Source organism: Colias philodice, chromosome 6 (assembly GCF_061535455.1).
Source record: "Colias philodice isolate Cphi_HAF_F1 chromosome 6, ilColPhil1 Martin Lab GWU primary, whole genome shotgun sequence".
In the NCBI taxonomy this organism is placed as follows: domain Eukaryota; kingdom Metazoa; phylum Arthropoda; class Insecta; order Lepidoptera; family Pieridae; genus Colias; species Colias philodice.
Window position 1 is genome coordinate 10,351,012 of NC_143091.1, and position 27,599 is coordinate 10,378,610.

At 32.7% G+C, this 27,599-nt stretch overlaps 1 protein-coding gene across 1 annotated transcript; it reads right to left on the reverse strand.

Annotated features, from left to right (window-relative positions):
• Positions 1 to 853: 853 nt before the first annotated feature.
• On the reverse strand, positions 854 to 26,099 carry Dhc93AB (Dynein heavy chain at 93AB). The gene is made up of 65 exons (XM_089695795.1): positions 25,787 to 26,099; positions 25,400 to 25,557; positions 25,048 to 25,270; positions 24,807 to 24,959; positions 24,511 to 24,722; positions 23,910 to 24,425; positions 23,713 to 23,823; positions 23,481 to 23,635; positions 23,139 to 23,175; positions 22,806 to 23,067; positions 22,583 to 22,731; positions 22,284 to 22,495; positions 21,910 to 22,195; positions 21,558 to 21,836; positions 21,341 to 21,476; positions 21,081 to 21,262; positions 20,840 to 20,998; positions 20,582 to 20,755; positions 20,360 to 20,505; positions 20,152 to 20,278; positions 19,806 to 19,835; positions 19,347 to 19,592; positions 18,910 to 19,134; positions 18,601 to 18,827; positions 18,375 to 18,516; positions 17,883 to 18,295; positions 17,543 to 17,813; positions 17,310 to 17,440; positions 16,894 to 17,227; positions 16,098 to 16,810; positions 15,722 to 16,023; positions 15,497 to 15,651; positions 15,286 to 15,422; positions 14,748 to 15,214; positions 14,502 to 14,617; positions 14,253 to 14,414; positions 13,767 to 13,966; positions 12,791 to 12,947; positions 12,181 to 12,369; positions 11,823 to 12,062; positions 11,413 to 11,603; positions 11,170 to 11,339; positions 10,805 to 11,067; positions 10,399 to 10,519; positions 10,127 to 10,302; positions 9,558 to 9,727; positions 9,354 to 9,492; positions 9,100 to 9,264; positions 8,822 to 9,015; positions 8,361 to 8,730; positions 8,043 to 8,183; positions 7,788 to 7,958; positions 7,465 to 7,701; positions 7,312 to 7,391; positions 6,953 to 7,229; positions 6,539 to 6,730; positions 6,192 to 6,363; positions 5,779 to 5,954; positions 5,196 to 5,438; positions 4,620 to 4,802; positions 4,395 to 4,454; positions 4,207 to 4,320; positions 2,315 to 2,463; positions 1,794 to 1,941; positions 854 to 1,447 (listed from the first exon to the last, which is right to left on the reverse strand). Exons 1-65 carry the CDS (start codon positions 26,097 to 26,099, stop codon positions 1,286 to 1,288), a joined length of 13,311 nt encoding a protein of 4,436 aa, XP_089551921.1. The 3' UTR covers positions 854 to 1,285.
• Positions 26,100 to 27,599: the final 1,500 nt, after the last annotated feature.

Below are 27,599 nucleotides of genomic sequence, written 5' to 3' on the forward strand. Positions count from 1 at the left end.
CGGTAAAAGTGAAACTTAGGCACAAAATTATCGTATTTGTACGATAATTATCGTACGGTTCGACCGTCACGCGACATGCGCTACACAGACCAAAAAGTTTGAGACGATGAAATAAAAGTTTCACTTTAATAATATAATGATAATAAAAATTTTAACCTTATAGGATTTCGTCATTCCTATATTATAGAAGTAATTTTATTTATTTATTTTATTTCTTTATTTGTATCAGGCAGCATTGCCCATATATTGTTAGTAGTACTTATTCTAGTGTTAGTAATCAAAGGTATTATTTATTCTTAATAATATGTAACAAGGTCAATAATCATTCGTTATGGATTAATTAAAAGAACCCTTAATGAAGCCGAAAGAACATGATCTCACATAATTTTGTGTTTATATTTAATTTCAGTATGGATTTAGTTTCGTTTTTAATTAAAAATTTAATATGTTTTATCATCTGTAGGTACATCTTCTGAGTATTCTGTTTTGATATATTATTAACAATTATTAAGCTTTTGTATATTAAGTATTCTGTCCTATTTACTTGACCGTAAGAAAAATCAATTCATATTCAAGTATTATCATTTAAACATTCGAATCTGATATCTGTGGTGCAGTAGTGTGTAAATACTTTATACCTTTTTTAAAGGATAATTGAGGCGACCGGATTTTTGAATATAATATAGCAATTATTAATTAATCACTATAGCGCTGGATATCTCAAGGGCATCTTTCAATAAAACACATGTTTAAAATGAACATTTATTACGACTACAAATAAAATAGATACATTTTTGTGATTTAATCACGTTTGAAAACATGCTTTAAAAGCTGCATAATCTAGTTAATTTTATTTAATTCAGTGATATATAAGCAACGATTCATTTTAACAGTGATAGAGTTAGAATTTATAAAAGCAATATTGCAAAAAAACTAAAAATTATAAGTAAAAAGTCGTAACAGTATATCGTTAACAGGTGATCCATTGTGCTCTGGCGATTAATATAATATTATGATGCACATAATTAGCTAATGTAAATTGTATATCTACTATTGTGAACAAAATATAACATAGAAATCAGGAAAATGTACAACAATCTTTGTAAGACAAATATGTCTATTCTATGAAGTGCTCGAAACATTGAAAAATATCTAAGACAAAAATCAAGAAATTCAAATTTACCCTATGTGTATATAATATGAGTCCAACTTACAAATCTTTTTATCTCAGTGAGTTCTATAAAATAAAAGTATTTAAGTTAGGGTGCGACTAAAGTCCCTATATCTATATCTGAAGAAGCAACGCAACGCCAGCCAGGGTCCACTTTGCCGGCTTATCCTTGGTCTTCAAGTTGAAAGTCCACACATATGTAGGGCCGCGGGTTCGAGTCTTGTACACTGGACACTCGTACATGTTGCGGAGGTCTTGCTTGTCTTGAGTTATGGCCTGAGAGATGAAGAATTTTAGAATAATAATTAAATTAAGCTAGAAAAAATAGAGCTGGAAAAAATAAGGTCTCTAGTGAAATTCGAGGAAAATGCATTTAATTTTATCTCATGCTTGGCGGTTATTTCTTTATGTTGACTTTATTTTATAGTGCTTATAATATCACATTATGTAAATAATGAATAGGTATGATTATTTCAAACCACAGAAGTTAAGAAAATGAATTAACTACTTTACTCATGTACCCGAATTACTGAATAGATTAAAATGTCTATATCTAAATAATTGTACTTTGCGATCGACGTCACAAAATATAATGTTATTTATAAAAATAAATATACTTTACCCGAACGTTAATAACAGGCATGGGTGGAAATAATTCTTTCAGGCGGGAATCCATGATGATTCCAGCTTGCATATCCCACCGAGCGCCTTCCATAAGCAAGCCGTGAACATAGGCGCCATCTCGCGGTGCGTTGCGAGAATCAGCAATACTACAACCACAGATATAATACTTATACCACAGACTAATAATAATATACAACGTATACAACTTATACTACTACAAGGAAATTGATAATCGTTTATAGTTTTCTTTACATAGAGACTTTTTGGTGATTTACTATAATAATTTCTACTGTTACTAAATTATTATTAATAACAACTCACCATTAAAATAAAATAGCATTTAAAACAATCCATATCTACTTTAGCTTCCACGTAATTATATCCTTGTAATAAAGTAAACTTTTACGATCCAAACTACTTAAATTAACATACGAATAAAAATAATTTTCTTTGTCTATAAATATTTTTGGAACCAATGACTTAATACATCAATCGATCAAATTACGCATATAAACTCACGTGAAATCCTCCTTCATCTTCTTAGTGACGTCACACTGCAAGCACATCTTATCCAAAGGTAGCTCGTATCGTCTCGCCGTGCTCTGCATTATGGCTGTGAGCAAGCTTTGTGGATTGAAGAAACCTCCCAGCCATACTGATGTTGGTAACTATATATAAAAAAATCTATTAACGAAGAAATATCACCACTCTAGACTAGAGTAGATAATTTTTGAAACAAAAAAAAATCGCAGTCGGATGAAACCCATTAGAAAAGGAGGGGAATATGATAAAAATGTAAGGAAAAATAAATTACGGTCAATCCGAGTTCGGGAAGTGGGAGGGGGGAGCTTTTAAGAGAAAAAAATGGTTTCTCTCGATTTCCGACAAAACTACAAGTCCTACGGAAAAAAGTTCAATGGCAAAGTTGTAGGTAATAAAAGGATCTACAACTTTTGTATTCACAATTTTTTCACATAACCTCAAAATTTAGGTGAAAAATTCAAAAAACCAAGTTTTTGTTTTTTTATATTTATCTACTTCAAAATTTATTGTTTTTCTACGAAATTTGGTGAAAACTTTTACTTTATTATGTCCCAAATACACTGTAATTTATTTGATTGAAAATATTTATTTTTTCGCCTTATTTTGAATTAATACCAAAAAAACAACCTAATTTTCAATCGAAAAGTCACCCGTCAAAATATCAGCTTTTTTCAAAAACTTGGGGTGCCTTTTATTCATTGAAATCTCTACTTTCATATGGTGTAAAAAAAAAATAAACACCACCATAGTAATAATGTTCTCAGGAAATGCATACAAATAGTGTGAAAATTAGCTTTTACTAAATCAGGCACACTTCTCGAACTACCTGAAATGTTTTTATCGACATCATTTTGCTTTTGAATATGCTGTAAAATATTAAACTTAGAACAGATAATTATTTTTCTTTTGAAATATTACCGAAAAGCCGATACAAGAGAAGATATTATAGAGTTCGAGAAGTGTGCCTGATTTAGTAAAAGCTCATTATCACACTGTTTGTATGCATTTCCTGAGAACATTTACTATAGTGGTGTTTATTTTTTTTTACATCATATAAAAGTAGAGATTTCAATGAATAAAAGGCACCCCCAGTTTTTTAAAAAAGCTGATATTTTGACGGGTGACTTTTCGATTGAAAATTAGGTTGTTTTTTTGGTATTAATTCAAAATATGGCGAAAAAATAAATATTTTCAATCAAATAAATTACAGTGTATTTGGGACATAATAAAGTAAGTTTCCACCAAATTTCGTAGAAAACCAGTAAATTTTGAAGTAGATAAAAATAAAAGACCAAAAACTTGGTTTTTTGAATTTTTCACCTAAATTTTGAGGTTATGTGAAAAAATTGTGAATACAAAAGTTGTAGAACTTTTAATTACCTACAACTTTGCAACTGAACTTTTTTCTGTAGGACTTGTAGTTTTGTCGGAAATCGAGAGAAACCATTTTTTTCTCATAAAAGCTCCCCCCTCCCACTTCCCGAACTCGGATCGACCGTAATTTATTTTTCCTTTTATTTTCATCATATTCCCCTCCTTTTGTAATGGGTTTCATCCGACTGCGATTTTTTTTATCTTTTCATTATTTTTAAAGGCTTCTACCCCAGTCTACTCACCAATCACTACCAATCACCACCGATAGTAAAATGATATTTAATACCTAATAGTACAAAATTTATTTAAAGCAATTCCGCACAAACGCAGCTTTTTGATTTCTGTGCTTAAGAAATAAGTTGAGCTTTTTAAAGAATACAAAATAAAAACGATCCTGAACCGGGATTGAGAACACGTCATAACGCTAATTGAAAATAAATATATTGAATTATTATTTTATAAACTTAAAAAATCGGCGTGTAAAAAATACATACAACAAAATCAGTAGCCCACGTTTCCAATTCACGCAGACGCAGCAGCAGATCCACAAACCAAGCAGACAAGCCCAACAGCGAAGGATACGCTCTATTCGCCCATATTGCTGGCACCTGGTTACATTTTATGTATCGTTTTATACATGAATTATTATAGAATAACAAAAAAATATGGTTTTCTTCCTTACTTGATCTAAAAATAGTGCATTTTCCAATTCTTCCATGTCTGATGTTATTGTCAGTTCACCCTGAAAAATAAGAAGAATTTTAAGTTTAAAAATAAATAATGTGCAGTAAAAATGAGTAAAGAGACGAATTGACGAATAACTGGAGCTTTTAAATTTTTCATCTAAATTTTTGTTAGCTTGAGCTTTTAAACGATAGACCTAACTAATAGTAAAGGATGTAAATACCTTAAGACCCAAATCCAATTCTCTCAGCGACCTCTTCATCTCTCCAGTCAAATTGTTCATCCGTTCACATTCCTGGAAAGCAACAATCACATACGGCGTTCTTTCTTCAACCTTACCCATTATTTCCATCATATTGAATTCTTCTGGCAATTTCTCCATTATTTCATCAAGCATTTGTTTTACCTAAAAACACGGAACTGATTGAAATTTTCTAAATTTTAATTAAAAAGAACCGGAGAGCTATCTTGAAATTTGTATCTGCAAATGTTTATGTAATTGTGATTTTAACAATGCAATAAATGCATAACTCATGATTTGATTAATTAAGTTGGTCCATGTCAGTTAGTTATATTCTGATTACTAATTCTAATAACATCTATTTAATATAATTAACAGTGACATAATTACTACCATTCTAGTTATTACAATCAATCAATTATTGTAATAAGCAATTTTACAGCATTTAATTTTCAATTTGATGTAGCATTAATTAATCATACCGACACCCTAACTTTCACAATACATCTCAAGACAATATAATTATAGAGCAACCATCACATACAAAATCTAACAAACCTTATCCTCTCTAGTGACTGTAGTAGCTCCTGACGCTTGAGCATCGCGTGGTTGCATTTCAAATATAGTCCTGAACAAATTTTCCGATGTAGTAGTTAAGAAGCCAATTTCAGCGTTTGGATGCAATCCGTACAAATACGGTGATTCTGCAGGCATTGCATCTTCTATATATTGGTGGTAGCCAGCGTAGTCGGTGTTGGGGGGAGCTGGGAATCCTGGAGCTAGCTGAAGTTCTCCATCGACCTTTCAAATAAATTATTCTTTAAAACGTGTATATTCATTACTAGTAAACATTCCGATTCGTGGACATAGAGCGCTTTATATGTAAGCGTTTTAAACAATTGGTTAAAAGGGACACTTCGTGGTTCCTTTTTTTCTTTATTTTAAAAAATATTTGCTTGGATTTTATTGCACAATAAACAATACTCGAACAAATCCTAAAACATAATTTATGCAAAATTGGCTGCAAATTAAGTTTCAAAAGTCACCGATAATTTTATTATTCCGAAATCATTAATATTATCAAATAGGTATCCTAATACTAATATGATGTCTTACAAGCAAGCATACTCTAAGGTCTTACTAGATCAGGTTGCATCAATTCCTCCAAATAGGCATTACAAAGCCTTCGATCCCAGTCATCGGTGATGTGACCACCGTACATTATTTCCCCGAAGAGGTACCTCAGGTCCTCCCAAGGCACTTTTGAATTTGCCTCCAGATAATTATATAATACAAATACACTGATTGTTAGGTCACCTGAAATTTTGATATTGTTTCTTGAGTATATAATAATTATAGCTTTGAAATATGAAATTATTGAGATCGTGATAAAATTCAACCTACCTTAACAAAAACAATTTAAATATAACATAATATGATTAATGGAAGAGTGCCTTGAAATTTATCATTCTTACTCTACTTTTAAGTACCGTAAGTATCTATGTGTAAGAAGAAATAAAATTACATTAAAAAAATATAAGTCTCATAACTCACCAACATTGAAAGGATAAATTTTGTTCCATCCTTGAGGACCAAACTTTCGTCTCTCCGCCACCACAGCGTGGAAATAGCACAACGAAAACAGTATAGCTTTGAACTCCGCTTCTTTACCACACATTTCCAACGTTTCTTGATTGAAATTATCCAACGCTTTATGTAAATTAGCCTGTAAGCATTTCAAGATTAACCAATATTCTGAAGTTATTCAAAAGTTTAACAATAACTGAATTAATAAGGGATTAATTAGCAGGAAAGAATATTTGCACCATAAGTTGTGCTTTACACCAGAAATAAAAGAACAAATAATAAATACACCAAAAAAATATTAAGTGATATAGTACCTGCATGCCGGTTGGGGGTTCATTTGTAATTTTAATACTCGACTCCAATATTCCTTGTGGAATTATATGAGCCGTGGGAGTCGCAGCAGGTTCTGCTGACATAAATAACCTGAAATCTTGGTGACATCCGTGTGCAAAACTTTCCATTTTCTTCTCAAGACTTGGCAACCATTTTTTCACTAAATGAATATTCTGAAATTAATATGCATTGCAAATTGAACGTTATGTACATAACACTTGAAAATTCAATTTGAAAATAAAATTGTAACGGAAAATCTACGATTCCGTTCGCACACGTGTGTATGACATTTTCTGGTAACATATTGTGTTTCGTAAAGAAAAAAAGAGAAAGAGTCCTCTCAAAACTTTATCAGTACCTAATAAACACTAGTACGAATCAGTTATAATAAATACCTGCAGTACAACCCAATGTCCTTTCTTAAAAGACTCATCCATAGCTTGCTCAGCGACTATCTCCTGCCCCTGACCTAGTGATACGTTATGGAAATTCCCGTTATCAGAGGTAAAGCCCATTGCTTTTCCTAAAGCTTCCACGTCTTTAAGAGGGTTCACTCCAGGAGACAGAATAAAGAATATCGGCGTGCTGGGGCTAGTTTCTTCAAAGGATTTACTAAATTCCACTGTTCTATTTTCAACGTATTTTGAACCCATCTTCTCTTCGATATAAGTCCTAAAATAATGAATATTAACATAAAAAATGTACATAATATGTAATTCATTGTGTAACCGTTAAATTCCAAAAATGTACTTACGCTACGGCATAGGTCATTCTGTCCGGTCTTAATGCTCGTAACATACACAATCTTTGAAGAGCTGTTTTGTTTTTCCATTCCTGTAACGAGGTAAATATTTTAATTTATTTTTTTCTATACAGGTATTATATGTCTTGCTTAATCATTATTTACCTGAGGAAATTTCTCCCTTTCAGGGCATTCCATTTCTACAATCTTCTTCCATCTCTTCGGTGACGTCTCAATATCTCTATCCAGATTTCGGAATTCATCCTTGCTGGCCAATGAACAAATACCTCCCCAACTTTGGTTTGATAAAAAATCAACTGGACTAGTCACGTGAGGTTTGATAGGAAACCGTAAGAAGAAATCCAACTCAGCTGGTGATATTTCTTCACTCATTAGTAGCACCTAATAAAATATTTGAATTATATATTATAAAAGTGATACTTAATTATAATTTAAACGAAATTTTATTATTAAAATATATAGTTTACCTGGAAAGTCATTTGCGATGCAAAAATCAGCTTATCACATTCAAAAAGCCCTCTTGATGTATATTGAAACACAGAATACGTAATGCAGTCAATTAAATTCTTTATTCTTTGACTTACTTCCTCGCTTGGTTCCGCTCTGGATATGGCCTTTTGAAATACAACACTAAAAGCCTATAAATGAAAAGCGAAATTAAGATTATGTGGTTTGAAATAATAGTCGCGATTTAATGAATAGAGCAGTAAGATCATAAATACCTTTAAAGAGAATTGGTAGATTGGATTTATAGTATTCAAGTCGTTCAAAATAAAATACAAAAGAGACGCTCTAGCTGCAGCGGGTCGATAGAATTCTCTTGCTTGATCAATCTGGTGAGATGTCACTTTAGCTTCCGATACCTAAGGATGTTGAATATATTTTAATAACGAGCAAGTAGTTACTTTAATCAAACGATAATGATATTCTACGAGTCACTTTATTAAAAGCTTAAATTTTTAATTTTCATCGGTTTTATTATTGCTTCTCTGCATACCAATCTCTTATATTGTGCTATATTTTTCCAAACGTTTAACTACCTTTTTCTCAATATCCGCTGCTGTTTTCTTGGTTGTTTCTAAATTTTCTATCAATGCTGTGTCACCAAGAATATTCTCACCCGCGGAAGAAAGTCTAGATAACAGATCATCTTCTAGTTCCTTCAATTGTATTTTAAATTCATTTTGTTGTTTAGTTAGTTCCGCTTTTAATTCCTCCAGATCTGGCCTTTCAGCTTTTACTACTTCAGCTAAAAGTTGATCTTCTAAACCGTCTCTAGTTACAGTAAAGTTAACTAAAGTTGTTTGAGCTTGCATTTCTGGTTTGTAATGGGGATTAGCAAGTTTTGTGTGTAATATAAGCCTGAAGTTCGAACTATATTCTACTTCCTTATCACCTATCTTAATTGCCCTTGAAAATAAAACAATAATTGTGATATTAATTTTGCAACTAAATTATGTATAATTATAATTCAGACTCATTTATTTCGCTTGCTTCCTACCTTCCTTTTTTAATCAAATTTCTTCCCAACAATGGATCCAATACAGGATCTACAGTTTCTCCTATATTTTCCAACAACACAGTTTCACCTTTAATAATTGCTTTTTCTATTGTATCTAAATAACCCTTCTGCCCAAGACGTATTACGCGTAAAATATCACCATATTTTTGTTTTATCCATTTTACCCCTTGCAACTGTAAGTCAAATTACATTTCGTCAGTAGAAAAATGTTGTAATTTTAAGCATTGTAATTTTTCTTATTGTTCACGATAATATACCTGTGGATCAATCATTAAAGGCCACCGGTCAGAGTTAGATAGTATGGTTGCATTTTCAGTGCTCATTCTATCTGAAGGCAGACCTTCATTCTGCCACATAGCTATCGTTGTATCATCAGTCAACATAGTAAGCGGATCCAGACCTTCTGTTATCGGTATTGGAGGCTAAAAAAACAAACGAAATTAAATAATGCATGATAATTGATACACTGTAATAATTATGAAGGGACAACACAAATATTACAACATATTACCTCCAACGTTTTCAAAAAAGGTTGCCAATTTTTATGTAGCAAATCCAATCTGTAGAGCTTAGTAAAACAACCCACGTAAGAGATAAACGCACAGACCAAAAGCACATCTCCTGGTAGGGTCGTACTCTGTTGCATGAAACTAAAAACACATTACATTTAACAAAAAATACAAACAAGAAAACTTAAGTAAATGATAATTCTTACTTAGAAACAGATTCAGCCCATCTAACGTTTTCACTAGCCAGTCCATTTACAAGTCTATTAGCTAACTGTATAGTTCTATTCGTAGCATCGGCTTCTTGTTGACATTTTAGCTTCTCTGCTGTTGCTTTCTCGAAGTCTGCTGTTAAAGTTGCTAGTTGTTCTTCTAGGGACTAAAATTTTAATTAAATTAATGTAATCTACATAGTAAACAACTGCAACAGCAACTATTATCACTACATAGTATAAAACAAAGTCGCTTTCCCTGTCCCTATGTCCCTATGTCCCTATGTCCCTTTGTACGCTTAAATCTTTAAAACTACGCAACGGATTTTGATGCGGGTTTTTTTAATAGATAGAGTGATTCAAGAGGAAGGTTTATATGTATAATAACATCCATTAAATAGTGGAAAAGTACTGTTATTTTCGAGATGTGTTTCCGCTATGTTTGTAATTTTTATATACAACGTTCACGGTTTTTCTGTAGTGTATTTAGTATTAGCATTGCACCCGTGCGAAGCCGGGGCGGGTCGCTAGTATTGTATATAAAGTTTCAATGTGTAAATACTTACAGCTACTTTAGACTTAATAGATTTAAGTTTTTCTGTTGCAGCTGCTAATTCTGCGTTAGCTGCAGCCAAAGCCTTTCTTTTAGGCTCAACGTCACAAAATACTTCGAAGAATTTAATTATGTTAATGACCCACGCACACAATCCCGCCGCGGCAGCAGATTTTGATCTAACAAACTCTGTAGTAAATAAATTTATGTAAATATTTGTCTTATCTTTAAAGTAATGCATTTAGTTTCAAGATGAAACTTTTATTTATAAAATCTGCCTCTTACCGGGTTCAAATTCAGAATCTTTTAAATATGGTTGGATAGCTTTTATTACATCTGGATGAATGTTTTCCTTGTCATAATGTATTAGTGCTTCCAAAAACACGTCCACTTTTGCCATCATCATCTGAAATTTGTAAAACAGAGCTTATTTTTGACGTGACAACGTCTTATAACTCGATAGCGCCGGCTGCACGCACGAAAAAACATGACTCATGCGGCGTTACCTCGCTCTGAGGCGTTCCATGTAAGGCTTGAAGTGGAAGCGAGAGCGCGGAACGAGCGACAAAGAAGCACAATCGGACGTTGTCACGTTCAACTATCGTCAGTAAACCGCCTTTACAGATAACCAATTTTTTTTTATATATAGCAGCATTATATGTCGTTAGATTATTAAATTAACATTATTAACCTTCGCAGATTTCCAACTTCTATCCTTAGGTATTTTTCCACCCGGAGCTAAAAGAACCATAACAGCTGCAGTAACATTCGTTACGGCTCCTGGGGGTGAACCAAATGATTTTAGCTCAGTAAGATTAGCTTTGTTTAATGTGTTTAGAGCTTCTTGTGCCGCTACAAGAGCTGGTTCTGCTTTTATAAGATCTTCTTCGCAGTCTTTTTGCTTTTTTGATACCTCTTCAGCTATCACTGCGACTTTTTCTTCTTCCTCGTCAGCTAAAATCATCAAATTTAAAGTTTTCAATAGTTTTCTTCTTTTATTTTCATAAACATTACCTATCAATTGGTTATGACTTATAATTCAAATTGATTTCTTACCCAATGCTTTTTCACTTTGAACTTTAGCAGTCTCAACACCAACCATTTCAATAAGTTTATCAGCAGCTTCATTCTTTTGTTGCAGTTCGATTTCTTGTATTGCCAATTTTGCTTTTAAAGCATCCACTTGTGATGCCGTTCCACGTAGTTTTTCTAAACCATTTTCCAATCTAACAACACAAATTAATATCAAATGACATGTTAATTGATAAGTTTTACTGAATTGCACTATAATAAGATTACCTTGAAATTTTAGCACGAAGCTCATCCGTCTTTTGATTGACCAATTTTGAATACAGACTAATTTGTTCTAAATAACTTTTAGGCGTGGTGTAATTATATCGTCTCTCATTAGATAAATATGCTTTAGATATCGTGTTAACCGAAGTGTGAACATATGCCATGAATCTTGATACCGAGTCACGGAGTGTTATCTATAATTATAATTAATAAATAACAACATATTATACTTCTCTATATTTAGAAATTGTACGCAAACATAGATATGATTTACAATGGCTCTGCTATAATAAAATATTGCATATATACCTAAAATACGTGGCAGCTATATTTTTTTACCGGTAAAAGATATATAATAGATAGAAAATAATCCCAACATTTAATCTATTTACAACCCTAGCAATAATACTTACAGGGAGGACAATTAGCTCTTCCAAAAAGCGCATAGAGACAGAAACCAAGGCCTCTTGTGGCCACTCATGGAACCAATTGATTGATGTACAATTTATAAGAGCTGGAAACTTCCTGGATCTTACACGTAACGTAGAGCCAACGGGTGAAAAGCAGAGGACAACTTTTAACTGCTTCCTCACTCTGTCTATAAAGAACTTCCAACAAATTTCCCTTGTATCAGGAAGACCTGCTCCTTTGACCTACAAAAAATGATATGCATGTACAGTGTTTGATGCCTACGACTCGAAAAATATAGCTTAAGACACAGTTTTTGAAACAAAATCATTTAAGACAGCTACAGTTTAATTGTTCACTTACCTCATTTCTCACACCAGCAATAATATTCTCGATTTCATCATCAGGAAACAGATCACCAACTTCACCAGACGCAAGCAAATCATTAATCAGCACTAGAAACTGTTCATTAGCCACTTGAGCATCGGTCATGAGGAACATTATACCAACATTTTTCAAGCCAGTCTTTATGTACAAGCCTGACAGTTCTTTCTGAAAATTTTATTATAAGGATATTTTTATTTCTTTTGATGGGCGTTTTGTTAAATGGCTTGAAGATGATTCGAAACGTTAAATATCTAAGTTACTACCACCAATAACATTTTCCTTATAAAATATAGGTACAAGATTAATAAATGACGTTCCATTAAAAGTACTTACTGAAATACATGGTGTCCAAAAACTATAAATACAAGTATAATTTTAAAGGAAGATCAAAAAACTTATCGAAAACGGTAACCACCCGTATTTCATCATAGTTGCACATTGGTGAATTGCATGATATGTTTACCTTATAATTATACCACTCTATGTGCAATAATGTAATTTTCTTCCATTTCATTCATATCGCTCGCAATTATGAGATCCAAACGATCATTAGCGGTTATAATTAACGTGTTGTATTTGTAATTACCTTGAGATCTGATACGCCGTACCCCTTCTTCAATTGTATCTGAAAAACCTCTAAACTAGCTATGAATGCTGCAAGTCTGGATAACGATTGTTTCCCGGATCCGCCTACGCCTACCAGTAATGCACTGCCTCTAGGACTTTCTAATATGCGACTGATCCTAAAACAATAAACATGTCTTTCTTTAAAAATGATTCGATTTAGTCCGGGATACATCGCCCATTTTTGCAAGTGATTACTATCAAGCTAATTTTTCGTGAGTAGCTTTATTTTCATGAGATGCTCAATAATTTCATGTACGGAACTCTCGATTGTGGTAGCTTACAGAGGTAACAAGGATAAAAAATTTTGATTTGACGGTTCTCAAATATTTATTACGCAATTTGTAGGACAATATGTCTGTTGAATTATATAAGTATTAAATAAGTGAAAATAAAAAAATCAGCTGGTTAGTAATCATTTATGATGACTTCGTTATCGATACACATTGGAAAGGGGGACTCTTTGATCAAACCATAGATTTTGTAGGATAAATATTTTTTCGAATAATTTAGATAATTATCTTGAGATTGAACAAAAAAAAAACATTCAGTTAGTAATTAATATTTGAGAACCATCAAATCAAAATATTTTATCCCTGTTTCCTCTGGTAGCTACCACAATCGAGAGTTTCGTACATGAAATTATTGGGCATCTCATCAAAATAAAGCTACTCACGAAAAATTAGCTTGATAGTAATCACTTGCAAAAATGGGCGATGAATCCCGGACTAATTCCTATCAATAAAAAAGACATCTGTATCAATCCTTAATTATTGTCTGAAAGACATTCAACTCCTGCAATAAGCTTACCAAAGAAAAGGAAGGAACCTAAAATCAAATCTCTATTTAAACAGACTAAAGATAATACAAACAAAACTGTCTGACTTCAGAAGAGCGCAACAGGCTGTGTTATAGTAAATTTACCCCTATTTACTAACCTGCAAATGTGCATCATGGCGTCTTCAAACAACACTAAATTCATGGCAGCAATAAGGTCATTGTAACTGGATAAAGCCTCTGTCAGTAGCTTGTTGAGTTGAGTCCACGTCGCTATGGGCATGTACTTAGGTTCACCGATACCGCCAGCAAAGTGACAATATATGTTGGGACGTTCGAAGACTACACCTTCATCTATATCCTGAATGCAGAAAGAATCAATTAAATGTTATTTTTGGAGTAGCGGTTCGATTATATGGTAACCTGATTCAACGGCAAAAATGATTTTTTTTCTCTGACGTTAAGAACCATAGAAATGTATAATACTATAATCTGTTTCTGTGACGCAACTAATATAATTTTTAACATAATGGGTTCCGAAAATGTATTTTCAAAACTATGTAAGGATATAAGAAGCTAATATGTTACTAGTCTTATTAAATAACCTATATTGGCATGGAATATATTATTTTCTCGATGTAACTCACTTCGAAATTCTTCTTACACAAATCCACTTGCATTTTGAGAAAAGCGTCAATATCTTTGTCTTCAGTGAGTTTATCACCATACACCCTATGTGTTTCGTGCAACCAAAGTCTAATTATATCTGAAGGATTCACCAAACATTCATTTGTACTGAAAAGGAATCCCTGAAACAATTCGAAGTAAAAGTTTCAAATTTGAATTTGTAGCCTGAAGACCTTAAAAATTTATTGACATATTGTATATTTATTTACCTGGAAAACATTAGATAAATCTCGCAAATTAAATATATAATGGAACTTGATAGCCGTTGGCAGAAAGACTTGAGATACTTTATTGTGAAGAGCAATGGTTGCACTCACTACGTTGGCTAAAAAAATAATACAACTTCATTATCACACGTGCTTTTTGTTTTACAAATGTATAATTGTATCAGCACATACCTTGGGCTTTAAATTAAATGACTATTAAGAAAAGGATATGAAAATATTTAAACTTACATGAAAGTTTTGCAATTTGGGCACCGATCCTTAATTCAGGATTAACGAGATGCTGGCTCAGTATATTGTGATAAATGTTATTGAGAGCCTCCGTGTTCGGAAAACTTATAGCAAATACGCAGAAATGCCTTTGCAGTCTTGGGTTTATTGTAAAACTTCCAGACGTAGGATTCATACAAGACACGTATTGGGTATTATGTATATCTTTGAGGGTCAATTTTGTCCGATCATACCAGTGATTATAATCCATATGTTGTCGGATTATTGTATGCGGTTGTACAGTTCCATATGCATCTACTTCTGGCATATTCATGTCATCTATAAAGTAAATAAGCGTCTTGCTACCGGGAGGTCCGTAATTCCGACCAGCTTTCTTTTCTAATGGTTTTTCCAGAATTTTCTGCAGCATCTCGGATGTTGTGTAGAAATTGAAGGGAATCGACTGGATGGCATAATTATCTGGCAGACTATTGGAAAGAAACTATAATTTAAAAGATATCAGTAACAAATAAATTGAAAATTAATAGTGTTAACTGACCTTTGCAGCTTCTCATTTACTAGTACAGTTTTACCGCACCCAGCGCCGCCAACCAACATCACTGGGTGCCTGTTCTTCATTAACAAATCTAAGAAGAATCTTATTCTTATTGTTTCCGCCGTCGGAACTAATACAGCCTGAAAATATACGAGTACAAATAATGAATATCTCATTTATTCTCAAATAAAAATTTTGTTCATTACAAAAATACCTGAAGTGGTATATCGGAATCCAATTCAAACTTAGGTATTTTCTCTGTCCACGGCGTAAACTGTTTCGTTTCGGGATCAATGTAATAATCAAATACTGTGCCGCCAGGTGGAAATTTTACAGTTTTGAACTCATTTAACCACCACTTCGAAAACTCTGTAAATATAATGCTATGAATTCTAATATAACTTTCAATATATATTTAAAAAACGGACGTATTGCTTACCAACTCTATAGTCAATGTTCGTGTCTTGAAACATGGCAGATCCAAATGCCCATACACAAGCAAAAACAAAGAAAACATCGTGCCAATCCTTTGAACAATCTGGAGGAGTATTCTCAGGCACTAATAGACAATTAAGTAAATGACATAGCATTTGAATGTGAGCCATATCAGCAATAGGAGTGATCTTTTTGAACCTGTTCCTCACAGTTTCTAAACACGGGGGAATGTATTTATCGAAGAGGATAACTAGATTAGATTTTTCCGCCGGAATTTTTCTTGTTTCTATCCAACTAGTAACGTACCTGTTAAAAATATCTTATTAAAATAAAAATAAATATACACCATAAATACTACAAAAAGAAGTTATTAAACTTACGGATTCCATCCCAAATCTTGAGGATTGATGTACAAAATACCAGCTCGTGATACTGTGGCTGGTGTCGCTGTACGAAGATTAGATATTTCAAACATCAGCCGCATACTTGGTGTTAGTGCAATTCTCTCGTTACTGGCTAAAGTAAGAATTTTATTGTCATCCATTACAGTATTTAACGATTCAATCCACATAGGATCGATATCGCCATCTAAGAGAATCCATTTTGGATTTTCTCCAACAATATTGGCTTGGTCTCTCATTATGACGGAAAATAAACCATCTTTCCATTCCCTTGTTGCGGGGTTAATGATACCGAACAATTCATCATTTGTTACAGCCTTTGGGTTTAAATCATTGTATATCGGTTTCTTTTTCAGATTTTGATAAGTTTTAAACAACGTTTTCCACACTTGAGTTTTCCCAGTACCAGCATTACCAACAATGAAAACAGAATGACGCACTTCAAGTAACTCTTCTAATTGGACTACTTTCAATATAAAATTATCTTCTGGTTGAAGAAACAAATCCATTGCTGCTTGCTTGACGGTCCTTTCAAATTCTAAGTCCCGTTTTCTTGGCACTTCAAGAGCAGGGAATAGATCGCCTATCAAACCCATGAAAACAGGCATGTCATCTGTTACAATTTTTGGAATATTGAAATCTCGTAGTGTTCTCATTAAAACCTCTTCTTCTGGTCTACCAGGATCGCCTCTCTAAAAATACAAAATATAATTGATAAAAAATATATGTATCCAATATCTTTAACAAGATCATTTATCTACACAATATTATTAACCTTCAAGGAGCCAGCAACGACTAATACAGATTTTATTGCTCTCAAACCCCAGTCATAGTGATCTTGTTTTGAAAGCAGTTCTTTGCAAAGTGTATACAGAGTAATGAATTTTCGAGCCAAAATCTTCGCATCTTGGAAACCTTCTGCTACTAACATAATTTCGCAAATTAGTTCAAAATCAGGAACAACCATAGCACAGGGTCTAAATAAAGCTTTTAAATTTTCTGGCAGCTCAGTTCTACCCGCGTATCCTGGATTCATTGTAATAAATATTCCAACCGATGGAACTAAAACAATGATCTCGCCCATGAAATTAAACTTTTCTTTTTTGTCCCTAAAACAAACAAACAATATCACAAATTATTTTAAGACAATTGCGCATTATGAAGCAAAATAAAAATACACTTAATAACTACCTGATAGCATCTTGAACGGATTTCACTTGAACAGCTACTACAGACAATACTTCAACAGAAATTCTATTAAACTCATCAAAGCATCCCCAAGCTCCTGTTTGAGCTAATCCTTTATAAATATTTCCACAAGACTGCAAAAAAGTCAGCTCTGATCAGATTGATGTATATTATGCTATTTTAAAGGCTTCACAAATCAAATTCTTTAAAAACAAAACATGCAGAAATTATCTGACCTGATAATCCATTTGTTCTGAACAATTGAAAACATACACCATTATACCGAGAGCTCTTCCTAAATCTTTTGTAGTTTCAGTTTTTCCCGTTCCAGCTGGTCCCGCTGGACCACCTCCCATTATTAAATGTAAAGATTGAGTCAATGTTATATAACAACGATCGGTTAAAGGAGTAATCACCAATCTTGGTGTATTTCCTAAATATTCGTAACTGTATATGAACTGTGCATCACAAATATTGGCAAAACAATGTAGCTCTTTGTCACCCCATCTACAATTACAAGGATATGAATATAGAGCAAAAACAAACATAAGCATTTTCCAGTAAAATTTACTATACCTGTGTCTTAATTGCGATTGCCATTGAAATGCAGAGCCCGCTTCAACTTTTCCTTGTATTAATTTACTAACGACATCTCTTGAATGGACGTCTATAGTACAAATGGTCATGATTTTCTGTCGATCTTGTTTACTTAGCTCACCAATTAACAGTGTAATTAATGTACTCAATTGGGATAGCTGTTTCTTATAATAATCTTTAAGAGCATTATCATAACCTTCTTCCAGCCTTGCAAAAGCTAAGTTAACTTCAGTGGTCCACCAAATTTGGGAACAACAAAGTGACACTTGAGCCATGTAATCAAATAACCATTGTTCCCGCGGCTTTTCTTCATAAGATACAATAGCTTCACTGAAATATTGCCTTATGGAAGACCTCATAATATCTTGCAGTCGATTTAACCATATTTCCACCTGAAAAAACGTTCACTGTCCTTAAAAATTGCTACGCACACTTTTATTTTACTTAACAAAACTATAATCAATAACTTACAGCCCCACTGCAGTCGCATATGCCATGAAAGGGTACATATTCCCCATCCTTGGCTATCATTCCAGCCGCCATTTTCGCTTCAGGTTTATCATTTTCTCCAAATTTAAGCTTTGCAATCGAATCAAACAATTTTGTTAAGTGTCTGAAAAGTTTTAATAAATATTAAGTAAAGTATAATTTCCATTATATTTGTATATTTACTAGTATATTATTTTCCGACAATCACCTTATTACTAATTCCGCTTGATTTCCATTAGACAAAATATCAAGTAAATCTGCTGAAGATACGAAATAGAATCTTGGGAAAGCTAATCTCTTCGTCTCCAAATACTCTGCTAATGCTTTTTCGCATATTATTAGATCTTTCTGTAAGCTATCTAGAATTGCTACTAATCCTTCTTTATTTGTACCTTTAACAACATTTGGAGTTTTCGACATATCTTTTGATAAAACCTGTAAAATATAATTAAGTTATTTAACGAATAGTTATATTTACCTTTTTAATTTTTTTATAAAAGATAATTTCTATAAGTACCTTAAATTCTGCATCAATTCTGTCAAATCTTTCAGAATCTTCAGGTAATTGTTTTCTTATATCTTCCGAACTCATGAAAATACTTTCCAAGTGAGTCCATGTCCTTTGCACTTCAAACCAAACTGTAATCACCTGATCAGCTATTGACAGTTTCTGTTGCCAACTTGAAACTTCTTCTAAGAAGTGAGCGATGAATTTTGATGTTATCAAATTTTGTAATTGCACCTGCATCAAAAATATGTTTATCACTCCTGTGTTCATGGAAACCTAACAATTAGAAACAACAGTTTTTATCTTTATTTATTTATTTATTTATTTATTCTTCACTGTATAGGAAATACAAAATTAAGACGACACAAAATAAAAGATACAATCGGCATACAGTGGGCGGCCTTATGGCTATGAGCCATTTGGCCTTTATATAAAAGACGTGTAACCTGATTTTCCTCAAGAGTTTCTATTAGCTCTTCACTAGCTCTTAATAAAATACAGCCGGTTCTAGCATGTACTTCTTGTTCAAACTCCATCTGGCTCCATGTAGTATTTAAATCCTTAAGAATCTTCTCCATCGACATTTCCTTAACAGCTTTATCAACAATATTCTTTACTTCTTCCTCAAACTCGTGCAAATTCAAAGCCAACAAATCAGCCAACGTTGTATTAGTATCCATTACTATTCGTACCTAGATGATATTATATTGATCTTAAGTTTTAATTTGATATGATATTATCACTTATACAAGCTTTATGTACACTACTAATTTTTATTTTATATTTAATATTAAGTGCTCACACATAGCGTAAAACAGGTGTTGAGAAAACTTGCAGAATTCTGCGTTATATTATGTTTACAATATTTACAAGAACATATTTTCACATTTCTTATTTATACTTACTGTGAGTTCAGGTGGCAATGCAGCTAAGCTCTGTGAAGCATAAACATATATACATTCTCAAAACATTCCAAATCGCACACCAAAATGCTCTTGCTTTATAATATTTACAAGAATGAACCAATAGCATTCCATCAAAGCGTTGCCACGATGCAAAACAATCATGCCGTATTAAGAATTATTGAATAAACGTGCAAAATATACAACATTATACCCAATCCATCATTCCAAGGCTGAATATTTTGAAAAGAAAGTGCAATTACATCATACGTTTTATTTACATATTCATATTTTAAACATTATATTATTATATTTACAAGTCCAATTTTTGATTTCCCTGTAATTTTACCTTCGTAGTCCTCATGAGTTGATCCCAATGTCTTTCCCTGATCGCAGGATTTTGAAGTTCTCCTACTGCTCTTAATGAAGTCAACATATTTTTAACTGTTGCTTCCAAATTTATATAAGTATCCCAGCTGTAAAATTAGGCACGAATTTAGACGTAATGGGTATACGAATTAATAATAAAAGCAATTATTGGGAAGATTTTTGCTTGCCTCCTCATCTCTTTGTCCAATAATCTTATTTCTTTTGCGAATTTCTTACATTCTATATCCATATTTTCCACATCTATTTTTCTCCATGGTGTTGTTTTCCAGTCCTCAATACTTGTCCTTACAATGTAAACGTAATCCCATAGTTGCTGTTCATTTCATAAAAAATATATTACTATACCCAAAAATAACACGGTTATGAAATAAAATTAGTATCGAAAGTACCTTAAGCATTCGTAATTCCTTCCGGCATTGTTTCAGCAATTTGAATTCTGGTACGTTTACTTCAAACAACGAGCCTGATTCTTGAATACTCTTCATCTCATCTTCCAAATATAACATTTCTTTATCAACCCTTGACATAACATAGTATGGGTCATCACACTCATATTTGAAGAACTATAAATTTACAAGTATGAAAAACAGTTTATTCCAAATAAAACAAAATATATACAATCAACCATTAAATAATCAAAGACTTACTTCATATTTCTTGAACACTTCACGATAATACGTAACGTGCATATCGAAAATTGTTATTTTCTTTCGGATGCAAGAAACTTCTGCTGCTTGCAGTGGTGCTACTTGTTGCTTTACAGTTAGAGCCAATTTCTTGGTTGCTTGCCATTGTTCCGGAAGTTCCTACAAAGTGACCAGGATACTTATAAATTCTTATTTTTACAAAGAGCACCAATAATATGATTTTATTGATATTTTTACTTACTTGTAACAAAACATTAACTTCCTCTGGTATGTCCATGTCATAGAATTTTAGTAATTCAATTGTTTCTGTGAGTGGTTGGAACATATCGTCTGTTGTTAATGCTCTGTCCTTAACATTCATTAGGTAACCCATAACTGTAACGAGAGCTTCGTAATCCCCTTCAGGTACAGGCTGAAGTAAACCTAAACCGTATTAAAAATAATTAAGAATTTCTTATTACTTATACATATTTTTTAAACCAACATTTATAGAATGTATACCTTCGTCAGCTTCTCGAATAAAATTGCCAAGATCGCTTAAACTAGACGTAACATTTTCAACTAAATGCTCTTTATACATGTTGCCCCATTTTCGAACCGTATTCAGTAATGCTTGGCGGAATGGTCTTATATCCACCTTAAAAAAATATTTTTACACGTGAGAAACATTTTTCACTCGAGCTTATTACATCAATAAAATGCTTATTATACTATTTACCTGAAACCAGGAATTGAACACTTTATACGATTCCATGTCTTCGATATCCATGTAGAGATTCTCATAATGATCAATTTGTTCTCTAAAAGCTTCCATCTTTGGTGGACATGGTACTGGCGCTTGAACATCTTTATCTTCTGACCCAATTTTATCAATTTCATCCGGAGTTAATATTCGACCATATTCAAGGAAGATTTCCATAATTGCATCTCTTTCTTCTAACCACAAATATGAATAATTTTCGAACGTTTTACAAAACTCATTAGCTTCCTCAATCACCTAAAAGTTAAAGAAGTTATTTCCAAGTAGTTGCGAAAATACTGATTAAAATTACTGTTTAAATTACAATTACCCTTTCAATCCCATCAAAAATTTCTTCCTTCATCTCAAGAATATCCGAATTATTAATAATTTGTTCATGATACGATTCTGTTTTCTTGATATCAATCCTATCTATTAATGTAGACATCTTTAAAATATCATCAATTAAATTATTAATCAAGGCCGTGAAGCCTTTTTCGTTGTTAGCGTCCAAACTTGGGCAAAACACCATATCTGGTTCTAGAAGCTCCAACTGGGCCTCAAATAGTGGAGCCAGTTTATTTTTAGGATTCATGTGTTCGGTTATGTACCCCATACTAAAATAATACGTAATATTTTAGTAAATTATATAAAATACAATATGTACAGATTTTAAGATTAACCAACTAGATTGTTTTTATTAACCTGCATGCGATAGATTTAAACAATGATTCTTCAATTAAATTATCAATGAATGCAACATATGCTAGCCAAATTTCACTGTCCTGATTCTCTTGCATACTGAATAACTGCATATTTTCGTCTAAAAGGATTCGAATACGTTCAGCAGTGTTTTGAATATCACTGTATCTTTTGTTCGAACGTTCTTTTCGATCTTCCAAATTCATTAAAGTATCCTGTAAAAGTATTTTTAATTTAAAAAATACAAATAATGCTGTAATTATTACAATATAGCATGTTAATCATATAAACTGGTTTCTTGCCTTTTTCCCTTCCTTTCTCTCAAATAAAGGCTGTGATGACCATGTTTTCATGATCTCTCTGATCTCTTTCAAATTGTCCTGTATTTTAGACATTCGGTCGTATAAACTTCCCACTAATTTGTGAAGTTCTTGCAGATAGTTCCACAAATCTGAGAGAAGTATTTTTAGTTATAATAAACTGGATTAAAATGTTTTATATTTTTGGATTATTTATTATACCTACCGTTAGAATTCCAATTAAGTTCATGTTGCGCCATTTCGATCCTCTGATCAATAGCTTTTATCTCATCTTCAACTAAATCGAATTCCACTTTCTGACTATTTTTATGTATCTGGTTATACCAATCGATTGTTATACCTAAATTAATTCTGTATTGACGATACGTTTCCTGCTTATTAAATAGTTCCATACTTTCTTTGGGCAAATCTTTCTCAATATCAGGATTAGCTCTTAAGTGATGTACTTCTTTCATTAACTCCAACAACTACAATGTAACATCTTCTATAACTTTATTACACAAAAAATAAGAAATGTTTACAAAAAATAGGATTTTACCGCTGGACTAAAATTCAATATGAGATCTGAACCCTGTCTAGTGATTATAGGATTGTTTGTCTTTTCCTCTATTACTGCCGGTATTGTTGCGGCCCAATCATTAAAATATTTTCTTTTAAACTCGTTGATTTTATTTATCAATTCATCATATCTTGCGAATAGTTTGACGGCCTCGCCGCACCCTTTTATCCTGTTATGAATTGAAATCTTACAATCAAGTCGTCTCAAAGATACCTCATTGTTATAGCAACGTAAATTAAGTTTCAATACAATTTTTGTCTTTTATAGAAGATAAAAGCCGAATAATCAGCTTTCGCAATTTGCCCCACCCAGTTTACTTACGGGTGCGGCAAATTGCGAAAGCTAGCTATAGGCTTGGTAATCCTTGCAGCTAGCATCGTCATATACAGGAGCCCTCCAGCCACCGGCGGGAAATACGCATCTATCTCCATGTGGCCATATTTTTCCAGTCGATTACTTTGCTCATTAAACAAATCCTGTTGTAAAAATACATTTGTTAATAGCATTATATAGTATCTGATTAATTTATATGCCCTTTTGCGCTTTCACTTACTTCACAGATGGCAATCTCTTTTTCAAGCATAACAATAATTTCAACGTACTTTGCAGTGAATTCATTTTTTATAAGTGGTCTATCCAAAACCGAACCCACGATATCAATTAACTGAAAATGTATGTATAATATTATAGCGTAATTACAATCATAGATTATGTTCTTGGATCTATTCTAAATAGAACAATAGAACTAACCTTGAAAATCGCTTCTAAAGTAGAGCAATTATCAAAAGACTCTACCAAAACCGTTGATAATTTTAAATCCAAGTCTATTATATTATCTTGGAATTCTTTGAAGTCATCATTAAAAGTTTCATCGTCTGGGTCAAGCACATCATATGATTTAGAGGCAAAACTGTGAAAATATGATTCGAATTCAGCAGAAATATCTCTTATTTGTCCTCCTAAAACTCTGCCTTTCATTCCACCAATCTCAATTTTTTCCAACTTTTGAAATTCCAGCACAGTTTTAAAAAACCACTGAATCGTATTTAAACGTTCTAGAAATTTATTCATTCTTTCAAACACAACGTTAGGGTGGAATGTCCATGACAAAACAGCTCTATTCTCGAAGTACTTTGGCAAGTTCTCCTTAAAGTAATCGAAAGTGCTCCGAAAGTGTTTAAGTATGTTGATAGTAATCTGGATTCTTTGTCTTGCTTCGTCAATATCACTATGGAATAATGTGCTGGGATCTAAACATTTTTTTGCCTATAAAAAAATTACGGATAAATTATTATTATTTTATAATTTAGCGTCTGTATTATTTCAGAAAATAATTGCTATCTAGTCTTACCTGGAAAATAAGTAAATTACATATTTGTTTGATTAAAACCATTAGTTTGGAGGAACTGCAATAATATTTCGAATCTCGCCAAACCATGCAGATAACATGAAACAGAGGTCTAAATAACGGCTGGCATTCAGTAAAATCTGTATCTTCAAGAGCTTGAAAATGTTTTTCTAGTGTCCTTAAATACATATCTATTTCTCTTGCTTCTGCTAGCGCTATTAAAAAATTGAAATCATTTTTTAATTCCATGAAAATAGAACTAAACACAAACATAATTTATTTAGTTATTTTTTAGTTACCTGATACAATATTTTTAAATAAGCGACTGAAGCACGGATAGTACGCCGAAGTCGTTTTCTCTAAGATAACAGCCATGCAACGCACTCTCTCCATTCGTAACTGATCGTAGATATAGTTCAAATTGCTTAATCTTGACCTCCAGAAAGCAAGTTCTAGGAAAAAAAATCACAGTAACATGTAAAGAAAATACTTTTTACTATTTAACGAATGATGGAATAAAAATATCTATCAATTTCTAACCGACATTCGGCTGCGGATTTTGTCCATTTTCGAATGCTTGTGCAGAATCTTCCATCATGACGTCATTGATTTGTTGAGCCCATTTTATGACCACTCCTTCTATAGCACTCTTTAAGTACAAGTCTACTTCTTGACCCTTGAGTAATTCCTTCTCTGCTTCGTGAACGAGTTCTACTCCAACAGGCATAGGCAAAACTGTTTGCCCACTTACTTTTCCTTTAACCTTATAAAAACGCATTTAAGTAATTTTTAAATATTCTTGTTCGTATTTGCTTTATCATCAAGTCATAATAGGTACTAACGTCAAGTTCTTCTCTTCATTATTAAATACAATTAGTAATATAAAAAATACCTCATAAACAGTGCTTTTAAGATTGTGAATTTGCTTCAAGATATCCTGAGAGACGACCAGCGGCCACCCTTCGTGGTTCGAAGGGTTGGATAGCAAAGGAACAAATACTTCGTCTACAAGTGCTGCTAATTCATCTATTAGACGTGGTGCTAGGTCACCTGTAACATTCGTTGTAGTTATATTCAGAGAAAATGTGAAAATGAGAGAAAATAAAAACCAATTTTCTTGTAGCTGCTATTACTGATCAAATATAATATTGCGCATTATAGTACAATTTATATCACTCTAAAAATATTCTAATTCATTTTGAAGAGACCAAAATCTTCGAGTGTCATACATTTTTCATACATACTGTATATAGATTAAAGCTTAAATATGTATACTTACCAAAGATTACCATTTCATGGCATTGATCTTTTGGTATAGGTGTGGGCCGTTTTTTAACATAATAAACTGCTTTATTCTTTAAATAGCAAGGAAATGATATGACTGGTACCAATTGCGCTGCGTGCGTCAATACAATTACTAATAATAACGGCAGGGGTTTGTCGACGAAATCTTTTAAAGTTGACCTGTGCTCTTCGATGCTCAGGACACGCATCCATTTTTCTGGCTTCAATTTTAGGGATTTAACTGCATATGAGCCGATAAAATCGAAGCGAGGGTCTTGATTGGATGAAGACGGGCCTGGCTGGTCCATGTTTAAATTTTAGAATATCGAGCCATGATCCAAAGAATTCTTATAAGAATCACAGGTATTGCTGCGACCAGCAAGCGACCTGCCGTCGTTGTGCTTATTGAAGCTTTGGAAGAGACAAAAGGCAGGCAAATGGCAAGTCACGCAAATCGAATAGCAAGCCATTATGGAACGATGTCTCCTTTGTAACGAGCCTTTGACTGCTTTACAAAAATAGAGCAATCGGTAGGATGTACAAAAAAAACTATTTCAAAACTTCTAATGGTAGGTACGTAATAATAAATTGCATGAACAACGTGACCATTTTGTCGTACCGTAGATACCTGTCTTGTATTGATTTGATTTATTTTTCACTTTAACAGTATAAAATCGGTACCAAAGTTCCTGGATGAGAATTAAAAAAACGAAATTCCTTATAATAATTATCTTATCAAATATATTTTAAAAATATTTTCATAAATTTATTAAGATTTATACACCGTTATTTCTCACCATTTATAAATAGCGTATCTTTTCTACATCTACAATGCATTCAGCATTTTATCTTTATTTAATTTATTCCAATTATCCTATTTTATCTGTTGACGGTACCGTTAGAATATGAGCGGGTGCCAGGCGGCCAGCGCGCCGCCCAGCGCCCTCCGAGATGACACTCGCGACGTCGCAAATAAGGTCAACTGTCGCTCGTTACTTCCATAACTTTAAGTTATAAGCTGAAAGCGGAACAGGATGAAAAGACGTTTAATTACAGGCAGCAATGTATTTGTATTGGAGTATATTGTATTTGGAGTATAGCGCCTTAAATACGTGTCCATTCTTAGCTGTCCTGAAGCTTAGTATCGTAACTTTTTAGTATGAATTATGAAAATTTATCTCCTAAATCCTCCTTTCACCATTATATTTTCAAGACCCTAATATTTTCTACTTTTATCATCAAAAGTGTTAATTATAACATTAATTACACTATAAGTCTCTTACAAATATTCTTTATTTATTACCAAAATGGTATTGTTTTACATAAACTTATTTTAAAATTACAGTCTTGTTCCCAAATTGTTTTTCATATCAACTTATTGATGCTTTTTAAATTGCAGATATTTTGAAGCTCTAAATAAACACATTTATTTAACATTCCTTCATACTTTATTCATATTGATATTGCATTAGGTAAGAAATTTGAATGTTTAAGATTGAATAAAATTTCCAAATAGAGGTTTGATAAATCGCTAAAAGTTCCCAACTTGAAATTATGTTACATAAAACGTTCGCGTGTTGTTATTATTTACAATGTTGTACTGTAATATTGTTGGAATTTATACATTTATAGAGACCTAGTCTTTATTACAATTTACATTGAAAGTTCACGTGCAAAAAATTATGATAAATTTGCTTCCATTTGAATGTTTTCTATACGATTTTCGCTAAATATAATATAGGACAGATTTTCTAATAGTAGGTACGCATATTTGTATACCTAATGTAAAAAATATTAGTCTCGTTCTT